Below are 24,482 nucleotides of genomic sequence, written 5' to 3'. Positions count from 1 at the left end.
CAGCATAAAGCATGAGAGAGGGTGTCTACTGTCTGGGACCTTTCCATAACTAGGAGAGAGAGGCACTTAGGCCAAGGGCTCATAAGGTGACCATATTACCGCCAGTCATGAGTCATGACCTCAGTAAAATTCCATGTGACCATGTGATGACCTCCGGCTATGCTCTCTGGACATGTTTCGGTAGTACCCAATTTACTAAAACCATGGTCCTAATGGCTTGGTACTCAGGGCTCTATTGTCACTCTAACCACACCAATATTAGAGTTTATGCATAGGCTTATGACCCCAAGCACCCCCCCCCCCAAAAAAACAGAATTGAAAGTATGATTGTGCCATTATAAAATACATAGCCTTCTGCAGATATTACATATGGTAGAAAAACAAACAACTGATTTAAGATGGTACATAACTGGTCTATCCTATACTCCAAAATGAAACACATTTGAGTAATTTCCTTTGAGTGTGGACTGTATTATTATGCATACTAGATACCTTATGGTATGCTCTAAAATGTATATCCACTAGTCTGGGAAATAACATACTGTATAGTAAACTTGCCAGCAGCATACCACCCTGCAAACCACTGCTGGCTTGCTTCTGAAGCTAAGCAGGGTTAGTCACTGGATGGGAGACCAGATGCTGCTGGAAGTGGTGTTGGAGGGCCTCCAGTAGGAGGCACTCTTTTCTGGTCTAAAATATATCCCAGTGCCCCAGGGCAGTGATTGGGGACACTGCCCTGTGTAGGGTGCAGTCTTTCGGATGGGATGTTAAACGGGTGTCCTGACTTTGAGGTCATTAAAGATCCCATGGCACTTATCCTAAGAGTAGGGGTGTTAACCCCGGTGTCCTGGCTAAATTTCCAATCTAGCCCTCAAACCATCACGGGCACCTAATAATCCCCAATTTTCAATTGGCTCATTCATCCCCCTCCTCTCCCCTGTAACTATTCCCCAGGTCGTTGCTGTAAATGAGAACGTGTTCTCAGTCAACTTACCTGGTAAAATAACGGATAAATAAAAAAATAGCCCTAGCCGATGCAGTTGGTTAATTGGTTGTGCAGGGCGATTTTGAATAGCCTAGTAATAATTGGGTGACACATTATCTTTAGCTATACAGAATATCTCACCACCATGCGTTTCCATCTTCTTACTTGAGCGTGCAGAGGGGCTGTCAACAGTTACATTACATATGTTTTGTTGTGAAAACATGTTACAATCGATGTTGGTTAAGCACCGGGTAGCTGCAGGAACAAGGTTGGAGAGCCCATGGCATACAAAGTTTGGGCAGAATATCACCTGTCGCGGAGAAAGAGCATGCTCCTCAAACAGTGGTTAACCTCTTGAGACTAGGGGGCAGTATTTTGATGTTGGGATGAAAAACGTGCCCAAATGAAACTGCCTATTTCTCAGGCCCAGAAACTAGAATATGCATATAATTGGCAGATTAGGATAGAAAACACCAAAACTGTCCAAATATTGTCTGTGAGTGTTACGCACGCCTCTATGAAGAGGGAACGCAAACACCCTGCTACAACTCAACTCTCCGTGAAGTGAAAAAGGTATGGACCGTAGGTGTGAGTAAGAATGACAAGCAGAATGTGGTACCGTTTACAAGGACTTTATTCCTTTACACAGTAATATGGGGAAAAGGGGCTGGACGGAACCAAAGCAAAGAAAGTAAATCTCAAAGCCCCCTTTCCTATCTTATCTGTCTAACCAATACTTACCTAATTGAGCACAACCTGGTGCCCTAACCAAAATACAGGGGGTGGTCCGCCCAGGTCTTACCTATTGTGCCTAGACAATGAACATACTACGGGTATATGTATGCCCGCGGGCCTCTTGCCTAAGCACTCCCTAGGTGCCTTCCCCTTCCCCCCCTGGGAACAAATGAAACAGGAGAACAAATAATTTCTCAAACAAACTAAGAAACAAAGGACATCAAATAAGCTCTATCTGAGCAACAAACTCACAGAACATACCAACTGCTACCAACAACTAACATAGTAAATTATCCACAGCCATCAGCCTCCTCTCTCTCAGCAATGATCTCCCTCACATTCAATCTCTCTGCAATGACCTCCCAGCAATGAACCTCTCTCCTGAACAGAACACTGGCTTTTATATAGCTTCAGAAGGAATGGGTAATCGGAGACAGCTGTGTCTTGACGAGTGGGCGGGGTCAGCTCTCCGCAATTAGCCATGGAGTCAACCAATCAGCTGCTTGAGGGATTTCAGGAAGCCATTTCCTGAAATAAACACATGCAAATACACAAACTACAACACATAAACTGGGGAACGTAACAGTGAGTATAACAACTGATATTGCAGGCGAAAACCTGAGGAAAATCCAACCAGGAAGTGCTGTTATTTTGAAACCTCTCTGTTCCTTTGCATGCCTACCCTCCATTTAAAGAGATATCAATCCGATTCCTTTCCCAATGGCTTCCACATGGTGTGAACAGTCTTTAGACATAGTTTCAGGCTTTTATTCTGAAAAATGAGCGAGAATGATCACATCGCGTCAGTGGATAGCTGTGTGTCCCCAGAGTTTTGCATGCGCGAGCAGCTTGGAGCAGACCTTTTCTCTCTCTCTCTTATTGTTAAAGCTACCGTACGGTTGAAATATTATCAATTATTTATTGTAAACGTAACGTTTGACATGTTTCTACGAATTTTACGGATACTATTTGGAATTTTCGTCTGCCCGTCGTGACCTGCACGAGCCTGTGGATTATTCAACAAAACGCGCCAACCAAATTGAGGTTTTTGGATTGAAAAATAATCTTTATTGAACAAAACAAACATTTATTGTGGAACTGGGAGTCTCGTGAGTGCAAACATCCGAAGATCATCGAAGGTAAGCAATTAATTTGATTGGTCATGAAAGTCAGAAAAGCAATCTACTTTGCTGCTAGCTGTTTGTACTGTTTTGTCTGCTGCTTTTTGAAATCTGACACGCAAGCTAAGCTGTGTTTTGGTATATTGCACTTGTGATTTCATGAAAATTAAATATTTTTACTAATTTAATTTGAATTTGGCGCTCTGCAATTCAGTTGATGTTGACGAAAATGATCCCGCTAAAGGGATCGGTGTGCCAAGAGGTTTTAATGGGTGAAATAAGTGTTATATTTATTTCTCAGCTGCTCATGTTACGAGCATGCTCCGATATACAACCAAAGTGGCTTCCCTGTCATCATTGAAAAACTGACCGGCAGGAAATCGCGCGGCCTCCATTTGCTATTCAAGTGTATACAGATTACATATTTTTTTATTACCCTGCCCTTTTGATAATGCCCAGTTCCTGCCCATTTGATAATGTGCCAATCTAAATCGAAACCATTTTTTAATATTAGTAATGACAATAATAAATTGAGAATTGTCTGATGGGTGAAAATATGATTACTTGATGAGAGAACAGCTGTGCAGCCTGAGGCAAGGCACAGAGCGCCATCTTTTTTGATACTTTCTCAAATCATCAATGGCCTATACTCGCATCATGCAGCCCGTATATGTTTGGATTTCTAAGACATTCTAAGGGCTGTATCATTCACAACTAACATTGCCAAATTACTCTAAATCTAGCATATACAACCTGTTTCAAATTATCACTTTTATGCTCAACATAGCCACTTCATATGCACACTCGCTCAGGAATGGGAAAGATATCCTTTTATATTTTATTCAGCTAAGTGAAATTATATTCTTCTTACTATAAAATCATATCATATAAAATAATGCTGTTGGACGATAAGCAGATATTGTCAGCTCAACAAACAAGCCTACAGCCTCTGCCATGAAGCATTGCCAGATAACATACAGACCGGCGGTCTTTTGCAGGACAAAGTTTCATGACCGCCACTGCCTTACTTAGGTCTACAGTTCCAGTACATGTTCATCAACCTGGGAGATCTCTGCTCTGCTGCCCCAGCAGTCCTGGGCTGTTGCTAGGAGGAAGGATGAGGAAGATGGAGACTGTGCTGCTAGTGTCTCTGTCTGTGCTGCCTCACATAATTACTTGGGCCCCTCTGCTTGTCTTGTTTCTTGCCAGCCTGCCTTCAAATCTCATTCGTCTTCTTCAACTTCCAGAGCCAATTAGCTAATGCTGTGGGAAGGACACAGATAAAGCAACGAAGGACAGGGTCAGGAAAGCTCCACCCCAGGGGACAACACAGTATGTCAGCTGTCGTGAACTGTGGGCCTAAATAGATTATTCTCCAAATCTTTTTCAATCCCCCGACAGACAACTCTGCACCATCTTTGAATCTAGCCTAATGCTTCTCCAACCTTCCACCTGTCAGTTTGTTTGAATGGCTTTATAAATAAAAAGCTATGCAGATAGGCTAGAATTTTACTTGCTGAATTGCTAAATAGTGCTAGGTAGGCTTCTCTAAAAACTCTGTCCACATCTCTTGGTAGTTTGATGCAGAGGGCTGTTGGCAGTCAGTTGCCACTGTCCTCAGCATTTGGTCCAAATACTGTAGGCAAAAGAAAGGCATTCTATCCTACGTGTCCGTTGTGTGTGTCCTTTGTGTGTGTGCTCGTGTGTGTCCTTTGTGTGTGTGCTCGTGTGTGTCCTTTGTGTGTGTGCTCATGTGTGTCCTTTGTGTGTGTGCTCATGTGTGTCCTTGAGTGCGTGTGTGTGTCTTGGCTAAAGCTAACAATGGAAGTGAAGTAAGACAACAGAGACAGTTCATTGACAGCTGGGCTCCAAAGCTGACAGCTTGTAGACACTCAGTCTGGATCTTCAGATAATCTATCCTCACCATTCCACTCAGGCAAAGACTTTGCTGGGATCGATAAATGACAGGTGGCAACCAAAGCTTCCACTGACTTCACAACTTCAATGCAATAAGACTGCTTGTGTGTAGGCTGACTGTTTTTATAGCATTTTCTCATCCTAGTTGACAATAACAATGTCCAGCCATCATGGGAGTTTAAGATGATGGTGGATAACAATAGCTCATGAGCAACTGTATCCTCTGACCTCTCAGCTGCCTACCTACCTATCGACCACCTCCTGTATTCATATCCCCGTTGTCATTTTTGAGACACTTATATTTATGTGTTCGTGATAGCCGCTTGCTTACTTCCCTCAATTCAACACCTTTTTGTTTTCTTTCTTCCCCCATCTCATTGTCACCCCTAGTTTGCTGCCTAAAGCCTACCCCCTTCTCTTAAGTTTCAATTTGAAGAGGTAACAACACCGTAGCCTATGTTTTTATTTAACCAGGTAGGCAAGTTGAGAACAAGTTCTCATTTACAATTGCGACCTGGCCAAGATAAAGCAAAGCAGTCCGACACATACAACGACACAGAGTTACACATGGAGTAAAATAAACATACAGTCAATCATACAGTATAAACAAGTCTACATACGATGTGAGCAAATGAGGTGAGATAAGGGAGGTAAAGGCAAAAAAGGCCATGGTGGCAAAGTAAATACAATATAGCAAGTAAAACACTGGAATGGTAGATTTGCAGTGGAAGAATGTGAAAAGTAGAAATAAAAATAATGGGGTGCAAAGGAGCAAAATAAATAAAAATAAATACAATAGGGAAAGAGTTGTTTGGGCTAAATTATAGGTGGGCTATGTACAGGTGCAGTAATCTGTGAGCTGCTCTGACAGTTGGTGCTTAAAGCTAGTGAGGGAGATAAGTGTTTCCAATTTCAGAGATTTTTGTAGTTCGTTCCAGTCATTGGCAGCAGAGAACTGGAAGGAGAGGCGGCCAAAGAAAGAAATTGGTTTTGGGGCTGACTAGAGAGATATACCTGCTGGAGCATGTGCTACAGGTGGGAGATGCTATGGTGACCAGCGAGCTGAGATAAGGGGGGACTTTACCTAGCAGGGTCTTGTAGATGACATGGAGCCAGTGGGTTTGGCGACGAGTATGAAGCGAGGGCCAGCCAACGAGAGCACACACCTGTTGTCCCAGGTCTATGTTCTTGTAAGGGCCCTCTCACACTCTGTGTGGCTGATTTGCTGTAGCATGCAGCAGAAATGGGAGAGGACTCTTGAAAGGAGACATCACACAGGTCGAACATAGATTAACACTATATACACTACAGTGTAGAGGCAAATCATTCTCACAAAACTGTTAAAAAAAATCTCATGAGTCATTTTTCACAGTTTCTTCTTGAATTCCTCATATTAGGATCTGTACTTATCTATTTCATAATTATTCTTTTTTTTCCTATCAGATATGCATTTGACCAACATTTTCACAATGTTCATTACAGTAATAGTTTTTGAAGTCCAAAAAAGTAAATCAAATCAATATTTGTAATATTTTATGCATGCTCCCCTAATGAAAAAGCCTGAGTAAAAACATAACACTGAAAATAAAAATATTTCAAAATGAAAATATACAACTGTTATTCAATTAAATCAGACTTTTCCCCAATTTGAGCTCTTTAGCCATTTCGGAAATGAGATGGCCAAGTGGGGTAAAGGGGGTGTTTGAGAATAAGAACCTGATTCTGAAGGCAATCCACTACCTTGGCTCTACCAACCTGAGCTATAAATTAACTTGTGCCCATCTAAGGACTACTCCTCTAGATCAGTGGTCACCAACCTTACATTAACCATACATTATTTTTTTTACATTAACCTAGTTAAAATGATTCTGTTGGAATGAGGTTTGGGCCATAGGCCTAATAGATTATCATAGCATATTGGCTATATGCCTGGCCTGCCAATATTGTTATTCTCAGACCATATTATATTTTAAAACTCCAGTTACGATAACAAAATTAATCAGTTGGTGTAGAACAAATTGAAATAATTAGCTTTTTAAAATTTTACTGAACTGATGGTACCTGCATCTGATGGTCATGGTGCTTTCAAGACAACTGGGTGCTCGGGGGGGATAGCTCTGTGAAATCATGACGTCGGGAAATCGGAGTTCTTGGAATTCCGAGTTGGATGACCGTTCAAAACTATTTTCCCCAGTCGGTCTCTCGTTTTTCCCCCCAGAGTTCTCAGTTGTCCTGAATGCACTGAAGTCGGAAGTCAGACATTTCCAAGTTCCCAGTTGTTTTGATCACAGAATTAGTCTCAGTGGAGGGAGGGGAAGAGCACCACAGTATCTGCCTTTCTCCTTCCTTTCCTCCGGTGAGACTGACCAGAGAAAGGGGACACAGTCTTCTACCTGATGGGGAAGCTGGAGTCACACCCCATCTGCCTCATGCACACATTCCTGTTGTTCCTATAACCAGAGATAGTGAAATATTCCTCGCTATTGAAATAGACACCAGGAGCTGCTAATAATAATTCAAACTCAGGGCTATCGGTACACTTGGCTACTCATTTTCTTTTACCGTTATTTAACTAGGCAAGTCAGTTAAGAACAAATTCTTATTTACAATGACGGCCTACCGTGGCCAAACCCTAACCCGGACGACGCTGGGCCAATTGTGCGCAGCCCCCATGGGACTCCCAATCACGGCCAGTTGTGATACAGCCTGAAATCGGACCAGGGTTTGTAGTGATGCCTCTAGCACTGAAATGCAGAACGCTGCACCACTCGGGAGCCCATTGCAGCTGCAGTGCGAGTGGAAGTACTGGGAAGCATATTTTATGTTTTGTAATAGTGTTTAATAAAAACAGTGCTGACAGTGATGAATAAAAACTTTAAAATGAACTCACTCATAAAAACAGCTCTATGCTGTGTTCTATGACAGTCTCTCTGTGGTTATGGTTTTAAAAGTTATTCAATCTTACGTAGGCTGGTATCAAACTTTGCTGTGGCTGGGGTTGTGGAATCTCTGTAGGCATGGTGATTTGAGCTATCCGATTAGCGAGTTTAGTAGGCGCACTTGATATAGTCACATCTCTCCAGGTCCACTTTGCTTACCAAGGCTCAAATGCACCTACCGCCAACAGCGCAACACAAATAAAAAACAAAAGAGCGCAAGCCTTTATTTTTCTACAGAAGTGTTTGGTGATTGACTAGGAATGCCTGGAAGATTGACCAGTCAATCATGATCGACCGGTTGGCGACCAATGCTCTAGACCCCTCAAACTCAACTCTGAACCTTGAGGCGAGTTCCACTGCATTTCTTCATATTCGGGGACTGATTTAGACCTGGGACAACAGGTGTGTGCAATTAATTATCAGGTAGAACAGAAAACCAGCAGGCTCTGGACCTCATAGCGTAAGAGTTGAGTACCCCTGCTCGAGATGATGCATCAAGGGTGAATAAAACATTTATTTTTAAAACTGCTTGGATTTTTTACAGGAACTTGAAAAAGTGTTTCAGACAATGTTTAATAAATATTATAGTTTAAAGTAAACTTCAACTAGTATACCATTTTAATTATTTATGGTCAAACTACAGCAACAGATTTTGTTTTTTATACAAATAAGTTTTAGGTTTTTCTAAAGATTTAAAAAAAAAAAATGACCTGAGAATTTCACCCGGCTCAACTCCCGAGTGGTTCGAGCCCAGGCTCTGTTGCAGCCGACCGCGACCGGGAGGCCCATGGGGCAACGCACAATTTGCCAAGCGTCGTCCGGGTTAGGGAGGGTTTGGCCGGTAGGGATATCCTTGTCTCATCGGGCACTAGCGACTCCTGTGGTGGGCCGGTCGCAGTGCACGCTGACCAGGTCGCCAGGTGCACGGTGTTTCCTCTGACACATTGGTGCGGCTGGCTTCAAGCTTGGATGCGCACTGTGTTAAGAAGCAGTGCGGCTTGGTTGGGTTGTGTTTCGGAGGACGCATGGCTCTCAGCCATCGTCTCTCTCGAGCCCGTACGGGAGTTGTAGCGATGAGACAAGATAGTAACTACTAACAATTGGATACCACGAAAAAGGGGGCAAAATCTTAGTCCTCAGAATGATTGTTGATTTTTGCAGATGCATCACTACAGCCATTTCAACACTGGTTTCATTAGAATGAAGATGAAGATCAGATCAAATTTGATGACCAATTTATGCAGAAATCCAGGTAATTCCAAAGGGTTTTAATACTTTTTCTAGCCACTGTACACAGGGTACCAGTACTGAGTCGATGTGCAGAGGTACGAGGTAATGGAGGTAGATGCATTATGTACATATAGGTAGGGATAAAGTGACTAGGCAACAGGATAGATCATCAACAGTAGCAGCAGTGTATGTGATGAGTTAAAAAAGTTAGTGCAAAAAGGGTCAATGCAGATTAGGGCTGAACCCAATTAGTCAATTGTTTGGTTGTTAGGCTGTTGGTCGACCAAGACTGTTTTAGTCGAGCTGTAACAAATATCTCTGTACCGCATCGCCAGGCGTCTCCCAAATTTGCGGAAGGCTATGTTTAGCTCAGAATTGACATGATTAGTCGACAGTAGGTGGGGTGGTACATCCTGTATAAACACAAACTCACTTCCTTGACAACAGTGCTGCACTGCTCCGTAAAGAGCAAGAAGTATGAATGCCTTGACTTCTGCTGAGGCCATATCACCATAAATGCTGCATGGCCAATGCAGACATCGGATTGACCCTGCGCCCAGATGCACAATGCACTTCTTTCTCGCCTTTTCCCGACAATTAGTGCATATTCATTGTTTCATAACTTCATTGTGTGAATTGTTTGCATTTGATTGTTAGTGTATATCAATTCCCCATTACATATATCACCAGTAGTATATTTAACGTTAATTACTATCATTTCTAATCTACAATTATTCCAGTCTTCCTGTTATCCTTGTCTGAGTGGACACATTGTTTGCAGAGTGCACAACCTATGCTACACTTGTGAGAAACATGTTTTGGTTTCTTTAATTCCATTTATGAGTTCTGTCAATTTAGTCATTGTTTTTTGTTTGGAGCGCTCCTGTCAATGTTGAGTAAGGACGTGCACACATAGAAGTAGGACTATAGGCTACCTGGCCTGCGAGCAAATGTAGGCATATAAATGTGCCCATTTTGGGATCTGATAGTATTTCTGATTGGCTTAACACACAACCTGTGGAGCTTGTCAAAGTGATGTTTTCTTCACCTCAAACAGAAAGCAAACAGAAGTCTGTATTTACATCCATTGAGAATTACAATAGTTTCTCAATGTATTTGAAAAATATTTTCCAGCTCTCTTCCTTTCGATAACCACTCAGCGTGAAAGGGAAAAATGGCATGCTCTGATCCAGTGAAATGTCATAAAGGCTTCTTGTCAGTGCTTGACTTGGACTGAAATGGGTTCCGGTGTTGTGCCGAAAATCTCCCCCCCTGCCAGAATTCTCCCCCCTTCTAATTTCCTTAATTTTGTGGCGAGAGTCAAATTCTTTATGTGGCATACATCAGAGGCAAATACTTTATGTGGCATACATCAGAGGCAAATACTTTATGTGGCATACATCAGAGGCAAATACTTTATGTGGCATACATCAGAGGCAAATACTTTATGTGGCATACATCAGAGGCAAATACTTTGTGGCATACATCAGAGGCAAATTTATGTGGCACTTTATGTGGCATACATCAGAGGCAAATACTTTATGTGGCATACATCAGAGGCAAATACTTTATGTGGCATACATCAGAGGCAAATACTTTGTGGCATACATCAGAGGCAAATACTTTATGTGGCATACATCAGAGGCAAATACTTTGTGGCATACATCAGAGGCAAATACTTTATGTGGCATACATCAGAGGCAAATACTTTATGTGGCATACATCAGAGGCAAATACTTTATGTGGCATACATCAGAGGCAAATACTTTATGTGGCATACATCAGAGGCAAATTCTTTATGTGGCATACATCAGAGGCAAATTCTTTATGTGGCATACATCAGAGGCAAATACTTTATGTGGCAAATCACAAATTTTTATGTGGCATACATCAGAGGCAAATACTTTATGTGGCATACATCAGAGGCAAATTCTTTATGTGGCATACATCAGAGGCAAATTCTTTATGTGGCATACATCAGAGGCAAATACTTTATGTGGCATACATCAGAGGCAAATACTTTATGTGGCATACATCAGAGGCAAATTCTTTATGTGGCATACATCAGAGGCAAATACTTTATGTGGCATACATCAGAGGCAAATACTTTATACATCAGTGGCATACATCAGAGGCAAATACTTTATGTGGCATACATCAGAGGCAAATTCTTTATGTGGCATACATCAGAGGCAAATACTTTATGTGGCATACATCAGAGGCAAATACTTTATGTGGCATACATCAGAGGCAAATTCTTTATGTGGCATACATCAGAGGCAAATACTTTATGTGGCATACATCAGAGGCAAATTCTTTATGTGGCATACATCAGAGGCAAATACTTTATGTGGCATACATCAGAGGCAAATACTTTATGTGGCATACATCAGAGGCAAATACTTTATGTGGCATACATCAGAGGCAAATACTTTATGTGGCATACATCAGAGGCAAATACTTTATGTGGCATACATCAGAGGCAAATACTTTATGTGGCATACATCAGAGGCAAATACTTTATGTGGCATACATCAGAGGCAAATACTTTATGTGGCATACATCAGAGGCAAATACTTTATGTGGCATACATCAGAGGCAAATACTTTATGTGGCATACATCAGAGGCAAATACTTTATGTGGCATACATCAGAGGCAAATACTTTATGTGGCATACATCAGAGGCAAATACTTTATGTGGCATACATCAGAGGCAAATACTTTATGTGGCATACATCAGAGGCAAATACTTTATGTGGCATACATCAGAGGCAAATACTTTATGTGGCATACATCAGAGGCAAATACTTTATGTGGCATACATCAGAGGCAAATTCTTTCTATAGATCAAAATGAATGTCAGGATAGTCAAGCGAAATGAATGTATGTGTTTTATATTAAACATAGAGGAGGGAGTAAAATGTTGGCAAGCAATAAACATTTCAGAACAACTATGGCTTAATTATTATCCTTACACTTTACAAAATATTAGTCGAATAAGACATAGGAGAGATGACGAATTTTGGAAAAGAGATTTATTTATAGACCAATACAAATCAGTAGCGGATTTAGGTACGGGTAACATGGGCAGCCGCCCAGGGCTGCATCTTGCCGGGGGCGACACGAGGCGCCCGCGAGGGGGGGGATTGAAGGGTGAAGAGTGAAGAGCAGAGACGAGCAAGCAAATCGCAGCAATGAAGAACCAGAAGGGGGGGGGGGATTCTGTCAGGGGGGAGACCCAAGTTAATAGTTGATACAATGTTTCAAGTTAGTTGCAGACAGGCCATGTGTAGCCAATGTGATTTTTATAGGATATTTATTTTTATCAGGATATTTTCTACCTGCAGGTTGCAATGTTTTCATTTGTTGGCTTTATGTAGGCTATTTTTACATAGTTGGCAATAGAAGTTACTTTTTAGGTTTGTGTCACTTTTCATTTAGATTTGGATAGAATGTTGATTAACCACATGACAATGATTTTGACATATGAAGACGTTATTGTAAATTAAATTAAACTGTTTCACGAAAATGTGCATATGAAAACCAAAACAGGCACGCAGATCAATAGAAAAGGTAAGACAATTTGGTATTCCACGTGAGAAAGGTTGCTGGCTCCTCGTGTAGTTATTATGGGCAACTTCAGGAGAGTGATGTTAGAATCTGCAAAAGCCAGCAGGAGCGGGAGGAGAATAGTTGGGTCAGGTTACATTTATTTTTCTCCTTCTGGTTATCTAGATCTCTGGCCCATCTTCATGCATCAAACCGTAAGCTTAAAGCATCAGACAAGCTCAATGGATATAGTTGATTTTATTAAAACACATGGCACATGGTTTATGAACTGGAACAAAAAAACAACACTTGATTTAGCGCTTCAATTCAATTTAATTTATTATATAAAGTTCTTGCCACCAATAAAATGCTATATATATGGGGAATACGACAATTTTGACAATCTCAGCAGCGAAGAGACAGAATCACTAGGACCCTTATTCTGGTAGCTTGTTTCTGGTCACAGGTTCAGGAATGTATAAAAATCACAACATTCACTTAAATAAACAAATAGCAGTGTTGGGCGATTTGGAAAACCATAGTCAGTCAATAAATAATATAATCATACCTAGGAAAGGTTTTCAACTTTAGCTCACAATCTGTGGATAGTATACGATGAGAAGGGTTCAACATTTATGTAAAACATCACAGCGCAATTAAAATATATGGCACATGGAAACCAAACAAGGGTGGTATATTGTGATTTTAATCCATTATTTTACCAGGTAAGTTGACTGAGAACACATTCTCATTTGCAGCAACAACCTGGTGAATAGTTACAGGATGAATGAGCCAATTGAAAACTGGGGATTATTAGGTGACCGTGATGGTTTGAGGGCCAGATTGGGAATTTAGCCAGGACACCAGGGTTAACACACCTACTCTTACAATAAGTGCCATGGGATCTTTAATGACCTCAGAGAGTCAGGACAACTGTTTAACGTCCCATCCGATAGAAAGCACCCTACACAGGGCAGTGTCCCCAATCACTGCCCTGGGGTATTGGGATATTTTTTTAGACCAGAGGAAAGAGTGCCTCCTACTGGCCCTCCATTTACATTACATTTACATTTAAGTCATTTAGCAGACGCTCTTATCCAGAGCAACTTACAAATTGGTGGATTCACCTTATGACATCCAGTGGAACAGCCACTTTGCAACTAAATCTTTTAAGGGGGGGTGAGAAGGATACTTGATCCTATCCTAGGTATTCCTTAAAGAGGTGGGGTTTCAGGTGTCTCCGGAAGGTGGTGATTGACTCCGCTGTCCTGGCGTCGTGAGGGAGTTTGTTCCACCATTGGGGGGTCAGAGCAGCGAACAGTTTTGACTGGGCTGAGCGGGAACTGTACTTCCTCAGTGGTAGGGAGGCGAGCAGGCCTGAGGTGGATGAACGCAGTGCCCTTGTTTGGGTGTAGGGCCTGATCAGAGCCTGGAGGTACTGAGGTGCCCTCCAACACCACTTCCAGCAGCATCTGGTCTCCCATCCAGGAACTGACCAGGACCAACCCTGCTTAGCTTCAGAAGCAAGCCAGCAGTGGTATGCAGGGTGCTGTGATGGGCTGAGGGGTTGGATTAAAGAGTTTATGTTTGGTAATGTATTATTGTTATGTCATTGATTTATATAAAAGTATGTGTTAAATAAGAAATAAAAACCATGTCTGTAGATGGAAGAATACACGTTTAAAATTTTCTAGCTATCAATTGGTCGAAAGAACAGACTACTTTTGGTCAACCAATAATTTTTTTTTTTAGTCTGGGACAGCCCTAATGCAGATAGTCCAGGCAGCTATTTTATGAACTATTTGGCAGTCTTATGGCTTGGGGGTGGAAGCTGTTCAGGGCCCTGTTGATTCCCAACTTGGTGCATCGGTAGTGCTTGCTGTGCGGTAGCAGAGAGAACAGTCCATGAGTTGGGTGGCAGGATTTTCTGACAATCTTTAGGGCCTTCCCCTGACACCGCCAGGTATAGAGGTCCTGGATGGCAGGGAGCTTGGCCCCAGTGATGTACTGGCCCGTACGCACTACCCTCTGTAGCCCCTTGCAGTCTGATGCCAAGTGGTCTGATACCAAGCGGTGATGCAGCCAGTCAGGATGCTCTCAGTGGTGCAGCTGTAGAACATTTTGAGAATCTAAGGGCCCATGCTGAATCTTTTCAGTCTCCTGAGGGAGAATAATTGTTATCGTGGTGTGGTGGTGTGTGTGTGTGGACCATGTTAATTTCTTAGTGATGTGGACACAGAGAAACTTGAATCTCTCAACCCGCTCCACTACAGCCCCATCGATGTCGGTGTGCTCGGCCCTCAGCTTCCTGTAGTCCACGATCAGCTCCTTTGTCTTGCTGATGTTGAGGGAGAGGTTGTTGTCCTGGTAACACACTGCCAGGTCACAGACCTCCCTATAGGCTGTCTCTCTTCTCATCGGAAGAGGCTAGATTGGAAGTAGTGGAGGTTTATTAAAGGCTTTCGTGCTCCAGAGCTCTGCTGATACAGCACGGCATCTCCTATGTCCCCCTCAGGGCCAGAAGGCTGCATGGAGGTGGGAGTGTAGAGGTTTAGGGAGTGTAGAGGTTTAGGGAGTGTAGAGGTTTAGGGAGTGTAGAGGTTTAGGGAGTGTAGAGGTTGAGGGAGTGTAGAGGTTGAGGGAGTGTAGAGGTTGAGGGAGTGTAGAGGTTGAGGGAGTGTAGAGGTTGAGGGAGTGTAGAGGTTGAGGGAGTGTAGAGGTTGAGGGAGTGTAGAGGTTGAGGGAGTGTAGAGGTTGAGGGAGTGTAGAGGTTGAGGGAGTGTAGAGGTTGAGGGAGTGTAGAGGTTGAGGGAGTGTAGAGGTTGAGGGAGTGTAGAGGTTGAGGGAGTGTAGAGGTTGAGGGAGTGTAGAGGTTGAGGGAGTGTAGAGGTTGAGGGAGTGTAGAGGTTGAGGGAGTGTAGAGGTTGAGGGAGTGGAGAGGTTGAGGGAGTGGAGAGGTTGAGGGAGTGGAGAGGTTGAGGGAGTGGGGCTCTCGAAAGCTAGAGGAGTACTGACAGTTTTGTATGCATCTGCAAGGCATTAGGAAAACAAACCAATACTACATGACCCTCTTGGATTTAAAATCAACTTGATTGTTGTTCAGGTTTGCCTTTAATTTTATATAAATATCAAATTAGCGAGCAGCCAAACACAATAGAGAAAAAGATTGTTGACATTGAAGATTACTGTCATTGTCATGAATTCAATGGCATAGTCTTGTGGAGTGAATGCATCAGGCCGCAGCCGCCGACATGCAGTTCATTGAACCTCTGCTTCCAGGCCTTTACATAATAGCCAATACTTTTGATGTCATCTGTTATCACGTTTTTGTCTCCAGCCATATATTTAGAGATGCCTGGGCTTAGCGTAGCAACAATTGTCAGGGTGCATTAGGTTAATGGCTGTGTTGCTTGTGTGTAGGATTAACAATGTGACTGCCCCTTCACAACACATCCACCAGAAATGATTTATTTAACTGTGTTATCCACTCAGAAGCATGATTACGTTGTGGCAAATTCTGAAACAATAGTTTCTGTGCTGTCACGTCGGATCCTGTCTGAATGAGCTGAAGCGCTTGCTTGGCCTTGTGTGTTTTTTTTCCCAGTGTCTGACTGTCTAGGTACAGCTGCTGCGCCACAATGGCCGCTGCTGTATGTTGATGTGGATCAGTAGACAGCTCTCCTGTCTGTCTGCGCAGCCCCTTACAGCCACTGCTGCCCTGTTGTCTGTCTGCTGAACACTTATCCTGTCTATTCCCATCATTCTGCTGCTTCGATGCCTCCAGGAGTAGTTAGCAAGCAACCGCTCAGCGCTACGTCACTGTCATTCTCTAAAGCAGCCAGCGGTGTGGAGAGAGAATATGGGGGGTGCGTGTGACCCACTGCCAGGAATCAACTGCAACCAGTTCCAGAGGTCACCTCTCTTCACAGTATGTTGTATTTATGAGTCCAGAGTCACGCCCTCTTCTGTGTAGTTAATGTGACTCAGTCAATGGTAGATTATGCTTCTGGTATTGTCAGGGGGATGGCAGAATATGGAGAAAGGAGAGCCATAAGAGGATTATACAGTAGTAGGCTGGCTGTCAGTAGATCTATGGCTTCATGAACCCCACTGAACTCCAGACACCACAGCCACAGCTGTTCCCATCTGCTTTAGGAACAGCCTGATGATGCTCAGACATTTCATATGCTGCCCTGACTACATTCTACCTAACAGAGAATAGCCTGCTGCCATGTTGCTCTGCTTAGGATCTCACCATGTTATCGTGGGTGTAGCCTAGTGTTTAGGACATTGTGTTTTGTATGATTTATTGACAGGGACATTGTAGACGTTGTACAATACCATGAGGAAAGGGAGCAGGACCTGCAGGGAGAACAGAACGGGGGGGGGGGGGGGGGTAGGAAGGGACGTTCTGAACGGTAGGGTACTCGGTCTACATTCTCTGTGAGAGCCTGAAAGTTCCTATTTAAATCCCTTATCCTTATCCCACCCCCTCATCCTCACCCACCCCAGCAGCTGGACTCTGCCTATTTATAGAGGCACAGCTGCCCAGTGAGAGTTGAAGACTGTAGAGCAGCTCTGGGGAGAGAGGGGAGGCGCTCCCAGCACAGTTAGTGGGGGAGTAAACTACGCTTTGCACTCAGCTGTGCAACATGGCACACATTCTAGCCATGGGCCTCACTGTTTGTGCAACTTGTGTCCAATCACTTTGCAGAAAAATGTTGGCTTGCTGCACTGTAAGTCTGATCTATCAAGTTCACAGAAACCAAATATTTATTTTCAAGTTAAGCTTAGTATTTTTGGCAGTAGACGACACATGGATGTTAACAAAAGATTACAGTCATTTCCATCGAAAAAGACCCATGAGCACCAACATATGAAGTCATAGGAGCATATCTAATTGGATGTCAAGTGAAATCTGAAATGAAGGTATTGATAAAACTTTTTTTTAAACTATTTTCCATCTGATTTCTTGATAAACAGATAGAAAAGTGGTCTTAGAAAACATCTACCAGAAAGTTTTAAAAGGTATCAGAAATACATTTAAACATAATAATGTTGGCGTTTTAAGACCCCTGCCAACTAATATCAACACGTATATTTCGTTTTGGAGAAATTGTTTACCTTCTGTAAGTTTAGGAAATATTGCCTTGTGCTTTGTAATTCCTTTACCAAAAACCCAGATGTCTTTAAGATATTTTCTCATTTCTCTCCCTCATGAGGAGGGAGTATACTGAAAGTTCACAGACGTATAAAGTAATTGTAAATCTACCAATTTAGTTATAGTGATTTAACTGATATCAATGTTGTTTATCAATTATGAAGTGATTGGTAACGGAATTACCCAAAAATCAGTAACGTTATTACTGCAAATGAATTGGCTATAATGGGAAATCTTAATAGTACCAAACTAGTTGGGCCACCTGTTTACTGTCCTCCCTTCCACCTGCTACTGTCCTCCCTTCCACCTGCTACTGTCCTTCCTTCCACCTGCTACTGTCCTCCCTTCCACCTGCTACTGTCCTCCCTTCCACCTGCTTACTGTCCTCCCTTCCACCTGCTACTGTCCTCCCTTCCACCTGCTACTGTCCTCCCTTCCACCTGCTACTGTCCTCCCTTCCACCTGCTACTGTCCTCCCTTCCACCTGCTACTGTCCTCCCTTCCACCTGCTACTGTCCTCCCTTCCACCTGCTACTGTCCTCCCTTCCACCTGCTACTGTCCTCCCTTCCACCTGCTACTGTCCTCCCTTCCACCTGCTACTGTCCTCCCTTCCACCTGCTACTGTCCTCCCTTTCACCTGCTACTGTCCTCCCTTTCACCTGCTACTGTCCTCCCTTCCACCTGCATTCTGTTATGTTCTGCTCATAACTGTTTCCTTTGTCTTTCTGTTGTCTAGGGGTCAAACCAAGAGTGTTAAAATAGTCTGTCTGGGCAAACTCACTCACCAGTTAATGTCACTTCTCCCAGTTCTTACTGACACCTCTCCCATGAGCCCCCTCTCTTTCCATTTACTGTATCCAGCATCCTCGCCCGCTGACCAACCGACCAACAGCGGATGTCCATGGACGTTGAAAAGTTTACATTTGGTCAGTCCACCCATGCCTGTTAACCTCCACAGATTGACCAGACTGGACCAAATCTGAACCTATCATATACAGTGCATTCAGAATAAAAAATTAAAACATGTTTGCAAATTTATTACAAATAAAACACAGAAATACCTTATTTACATAAGTATTCAGCCCCTTTGCTATGACTCGAAATTGAGATGATTCAGATGCATCCTGTTCAGATGCATTCAAATGCGTTCAAATTCAGATGCATCTTGTTTCCATTGATCATCCTTGAGATGTTTCTACAACTTGATTGGATTGGTTGGACATGATTTGAAAAGGCACACACCTGTCTGGTCCCACAGTTGACAGTGCATGTCAGAGGAAAAACTTAGCCATAAGGGCGAAGGAATTCTCAAAGACAGGATTATGTTGAGGCACAAATCTGGGGAAGGGTACCAAAAAATGCCTGCAGCATTGAAGGTCCCCAAGAACACAGTGGCCTCCATCATTCTTAAATGGAAGAAGTTTGGAACTACCAAGACTCTTCCTAGAGCTGGCCGCCCGGCGAAACAGCAATCGGGGGGGAGAAGGGCCCTTGGTCAGGGAGGTGACCAAGAACCCAATGGTCACTCTGACAGAGCTCCAGAGTTCCTCTGTGGAGATGGGAGAACCTTCCAGAAGGACAACCATCTCTGTAGCACTCCACCCATCAGGTACAGAAGTATCTATATCTACAGTACTGTAAAACGAGTCCTATGTCAACGTAACCTGAAAGGCCGCTCAGCAAGAAAGAAGCCACTGCTCCAAAACCACCATAAAAAAGCCAGACTACGGTTTGCAACTGCACATGGAGACAAACATCGTACTTTTTTGAGAAATGTCCTCTGGTCTGATGAAACAAAAATAGAACTGTTTGGCCATAATTGGGCGGCAGGTAGCCTAGTGGTTAGAGCGTTGGACTAGTAACCGAAAGGTTGCAAGTTTGAATCCCCGAGCTGACAAGGTTCAAATCTGTCGTTCTGCCCCTGAACAAGGCAGTTAATCCACTGTTCCTAGGCCGTCATTGAAAATAAGAATTTGTTCTTAACTGACTTGCCTAGTTAAATAAAGATGAAATAAAAAATTACCATCGTTATGTTTGGACGAAGAAGGGGGGAGGCTTGCAAGCCAAAGAACACCATACCAACTGTGAAGCACGGGGGTGGCAGCATCATGTTGTGGTCGGTGCTTTACTGCAGGAGGGACTTGTGCACTTCACAAAATAGATGGCATCATGAGGAGGAAAATTATTACATTTACATTACATTTACATTTAAGTCATTTAGCAGACGCTCTTATCCAGAGCGACTTACAAATTGGTGCATTCACCTTATGACATCCAGTGGAACAACCACTTTACAATAGTGCATCTAAATATTTTAAGGGGGGGGGGTGAGAAGGATTACTTTATCCTATCCTAGGTATTCCTTAAAGAGGTGGGGTTTCAGGTGTCTCCGGAAGGTGGTGATTGACTCCGCTGTCCTGGCGTCGTGAGGGAGTTTGTTCCACCATTGGGGAGCCAGAGCAGCGAACAGTTTTGACTGGGCTGAGCGGGAACTGTACTTCCTCAGTGGTAGGGAGGCGAGCAGGCCAGAGGTGGATGAACGCAGTGCCCTTATTTGGGTGTAGGGCCTGATCAGAGCCTGGAGGTACTGAGGTGCCGTTCCCCTCACAGCTCCGTAGGCAAGCACCATGGTCTTGTAGCGGATGCGAGCTTCAACTGGAAGCCAGTGGAGAGAACGCAGGAGCGGGGTGACGTGAGAGAACTTGGGAAGGTTGAACACTAGACGGGCTGCGGCGTTCTGGATGAGTTGTAGGGGTTTAATGGCACAGGCAGGGAGCCCAGCCAACAGCGAGTTGCAGTAATCCAGACGAGAGATGACAAGTGCCTGGATTAGGACCTGCGCCGCTTCCTGTGTGAGGCAGGGTCGTACTCTGCGGATGTTGTAGAGCATGAACCTACAGGAACGGGCCACCGCCTTGATGTTAGTTGAGAACGACAGGGTGTTGTCCAGGATCACGCCAAGGTTCTTAGCGCTCTGGGAGGAGGACACAATGGAGTTGTCAACCGTGATGGCGAGATCATGGAACGGGCAGTCCTTCCCCGGGAGGAAGAGCAGCTCCGTCTTGCCGAGGTTCAGCTTGAGGTGGTGATCCGTCATCCACACTGATATGTCTGCCAGACATGCAGAGATGCGATTCGCCACCTGGTCATCAGAAGGGGGAAAAATTATGTGGATATATTGAAGCAACATCTCAAGACATCAGTCAGGAAGTTAAAGCTTGGTCACAAATGGGTCTTCCAAATGGACAATAACCCCAAGCATACTTCCAAAGTTGTTGCAGAATGGCTTAAGGACAGCAAAGTCAAGGTATTGGAGTGGCCATCACGAAGACCTGACCTCAACCCCATAGAAAATTTGTGAGCAGAACTGAAAAAGCGTGTGCGAGCAAGGAGGCCTACAAACCTGACTAGGTTACACCAGCTCTGTCAGGAGGAATGGGCCAAAATTCACCCAACTTATTGTGGGAAGCTTGTGGAAGGCTACACTAAACGTTTGACCCAAGTTACTCAATTCAAAGCCAATGCTACCAAATACTAATTGAGTGTATGTAAACTTCTGACCCACTGGGAATGTGATGAAAGAAATAAAATCTGAAATAAATTGTTCTGCTATTATTCTGACATTTCACATTCTTAAAATAAAGTGGTGATCCTAACTCTGACCTAAGACAGGGAACTTTTACTTTTAATTTTTACTTTTACTTTAAATTTTCAGGAATTATGAAATGTATTTGGCTACGGTGTATGTAAACGTCTGACTTCAACTGTATATTGTACTGTTCTGAACTCTACTCTGCTCAGCTGTGCTGCGCTGTAGTGTATTGCACTGCACTGTGCTCTGCTACACTGTGACGTCCAAACTTGTGAAACATGATGAGAATGACATTCATATCCATAATTATTCATTTCTGTGTTGTTCAGATCAAGGACCCATGATGTAATTCCGTTACCATAATGCCGTTACCAGGTGTAAATCCACTTCACTAACTGTAGTTCAATAACCAGTATATTTATTTTTACAAACTCAAGGTGCCATGTCATAGCTTTACACCCCAGTCTTTCTGCGCACATCTTTGAATCTTAAAACGGAGCAGATATTTAAGAGTTTTTGGGAAATGTGGTTGCATAAAAACCTGAGGGAGATTTTACCTTAATTCCGTTACCAAAATTGGCATCTGTACAGTTCTTCCACTAAATTAGTTTTTGTAAATTTTTCAGTGGAAATTGTTAAGTCGTCATTGTGCATAATTGTATGGTTTGTTAAACTTGAAATCAATGTTTTTTGTTTGGCATACATTTTAAAGTGAAAAAACTGAGTCAGCGTAAATTCAATTAATGTGAAATTGCACCGTATTGTTGGGATACCTTTGCAATGCTCTCATGCTCTGGTAGCCTACATTACATGCCGTACTGGACATGCTTTACTCTAGGTGGCAAGTCACACAGAAAAGGACAGGGTACAGTAGTGTGTGTGTGTGTGTGTGTGTGTGTGTGTGTGTGTGTGTGTGTGTGTGTGTGTGTGTGTGTGTGTGTGTGTGTGTGTGTGTGTGTGTGTGTGTGTGTGTGTGTGCGTGCGTGCGTGCGCCTCAGTGACACAATCGGCCATCTTGTCAGAGGAGATTTACGAAAACAAACGAGAGATGTGAATGAATACAGAGCCCTTCCCCCGCACCTCACTGTCTGAGGATTAAGAGCTGGCAGGATGAGTTTTGGGGTTTGAACAATCCGCCTTTGTCCTGCTCAGGGCACAAGTGCCCTCTGTTAGTTCTGCATCACTGATCTGCACCACCATCTCCCAACTGATTCCCATACTCTCCCCACAATCCCACACGTCTCCACTATCAGGCCTGGCGTACACAAATGTAACAATATTGTTATTGCCAATTTAACAGTTTATTGGAACTGTTCAACAGTTGATTGTAGAACTTGTTTTTAATAATTTCACCTCTGACACAGCAGCAGCATATTTGCACCAGTTCACTGTTGACAGAATTATCAATGACATGTTATGTTGCCTGTGATGCTATCTTCTGCCTATTTCATCTATCCACTTTTCTATACTTTTAAGTTTGCCTAATCCAATTGTCTCTAAGGTCTGTGATTTAAATCCAATGTCCATCTTCTCTTTTTCTGCTTCTAGGTGATGCCATGTCTGACCTTTTCAGGAAGCCCATGAGTGATGATGGTGAACTGTACACCTCACTCCTGTCCAATCAGAGCTACCCCTCAGGCCAGGATGCCTCTTACCTGTCTGATGACCTGAAGCGTTCCTCTGACCACTCCTCCCAGGACACCTTCGACTCCTACGGCATCTTTGGTTCCCCCCACACCAAGACGACCACTGACCTGGTTGATGTGATGCCCAAGTCCCTGCTGGGGGGCTCTGAGTTGAAGACGGAGGCCTACAACTACATGGATATCAGTCATGGTGATGACGTCCACAACCTGAGCTGTCCACAACCAGCACCCCTGCATAGTCTGGTGGACACCGGGCTGTCTGGCCTGGACTCCCTGGGAGACTACATGGATAAGAGCCCTGCAGGACACGAGGAGGAAGAGGAGGAGAACCTGGGACCGGCGCTGGACTCCCACTCCTTCCCTTACGTTGAGGAGCCTTCTGAGGATGAGGAGCTGTCTGACTACCGCTCCTACCGCAACCTGGGCACCCCTCAGACCGCTAGCCCTGTGAAGATCATCCTGACCGAGTCCCACCCACCTGCTGCCCCCAAACCTATCCTCCCACAGGCAAACGTGTCTGACAACATCCTCAGCCTGGGCTTGCAGGGCGTCCCCACGGTTACGCTCTCTGAGCCAGAGGACGACAGCCCCGACTCATCCCCCAATGCATCCCCAACAGGTACCTATCGCCCACGCACTCCCACTGTGTCCTTGTAAGTTAGAGTTCACCATAACCATGGTCTGTGGTCTTGGACTATGGTTTAATGACAATTTATGTACAGTATTTCAAGTTGGTAAAAAAAACACATTTAGAGTATTCAGATCCCCATTAGCTCTTTCTGAAGCAGCAGCTACTCTTCCTGGTGTCCACATAAAACATGACATAATACAGAACATCAATAGACAAGAACAGCTGAAGGACTAAACTACATACGTTTAAAATAAGAACCCCAAAAAGTTAGATTGACAGCTGCACACATTGCTGACAGCTACCAACACATCAGTACATATACATATGCCAAACATGCTGACAACACCGTTTGCGTTGCATAGTAAATGTACATGTGCATGTTATTCAATCATCTCATCTAAACTGCTCGCGCAGGTCAATGAGTGTCTTCGTTGGCAGGGGCTGAAATATAACTTGGTTTTATTTTGTATGCTCGACGCACTGCAAGTCCAGCCTCTCCCATCTCCTCGTTGTTTTTTTAGGAGCATATACAGTTGAAGTCGGAAGTTTACATAGGCAGTAAAGGGAGTCATTAAAACTCGTTTTTCAAACACTCCACAAATGTCTTGTTAACAAACTTTAGTTTTGGCAAGTCGGTTAGGACATCTACTTTGTGCATGACACAAGTCATTTTTCCAACAATTGTTTACAGACAGATTATTTCACTTATAATTCACTGTATCACAATTCCAGTGGGTCAGAGGTTTACATACACTAAGTTGACTGTGCCTTTAAACAGCCTGGAAATTTTCAGAAAATGATGTCATGGCTCTAGAAGCTTCTGATAGGCTAATTGACATCATTTGAGTCAATTGGAGGTGTACCCTTCGATGTATTTCAAGACCTACCTTCAAACTCAGTGCCTCTTTGCTTGACATCATGGGAAAATCAAAATAAATCAGCCAAGACCTCAGAAGAAAAGGTCTGGTTCATCC

At 43.5% G+C, this 24,482-nt stretch overlaps 1 protein-coding gene across 1 annotated transcript in view; it reads left to right on the top strand.

Moving 5' to 3' along the window:
- The window catches only part of LOC124001128 (reticulon-1-A-like), a 52,547-nt gene that overhangs the window by 10,721 nt on the left and 17,344 nt on the right, over window positions 1-24,482 (top strand). Inside the window, exon 2 of the mRNA XM_046307704.1 lies at window positions 22,780-23,496. Within this exon, the coding sequence (XP_046163660.1) occupies window positions 22,780-23,496 (717 nt within the window). The remainder of the gene's footprint in view (window positions 1-22,779; window positions 23,497-24,482) is intronic.

The sequence above is a fragment of the Oncorhynchus gorbuscha genome, linkage group LG17, assembly GCF_021184085.1.
Source record: "Oncorhynchus gorbuscha isolate QuinsamMale2020 ecotype Even-year linkage group LG17, OgorEven_v1.0, whole genome shotgun sequence".
Taxonomy (NCBI): Eukaryota; Metazoa; Chordata; class Actinopteri; order Salmoniformes; family Salmonidae; genus Oncorhynchus; species Oncorhynchus gorbuscha.
This window is presented reverse-complemented; position numbering and strand designations above follow the sequence as displayed.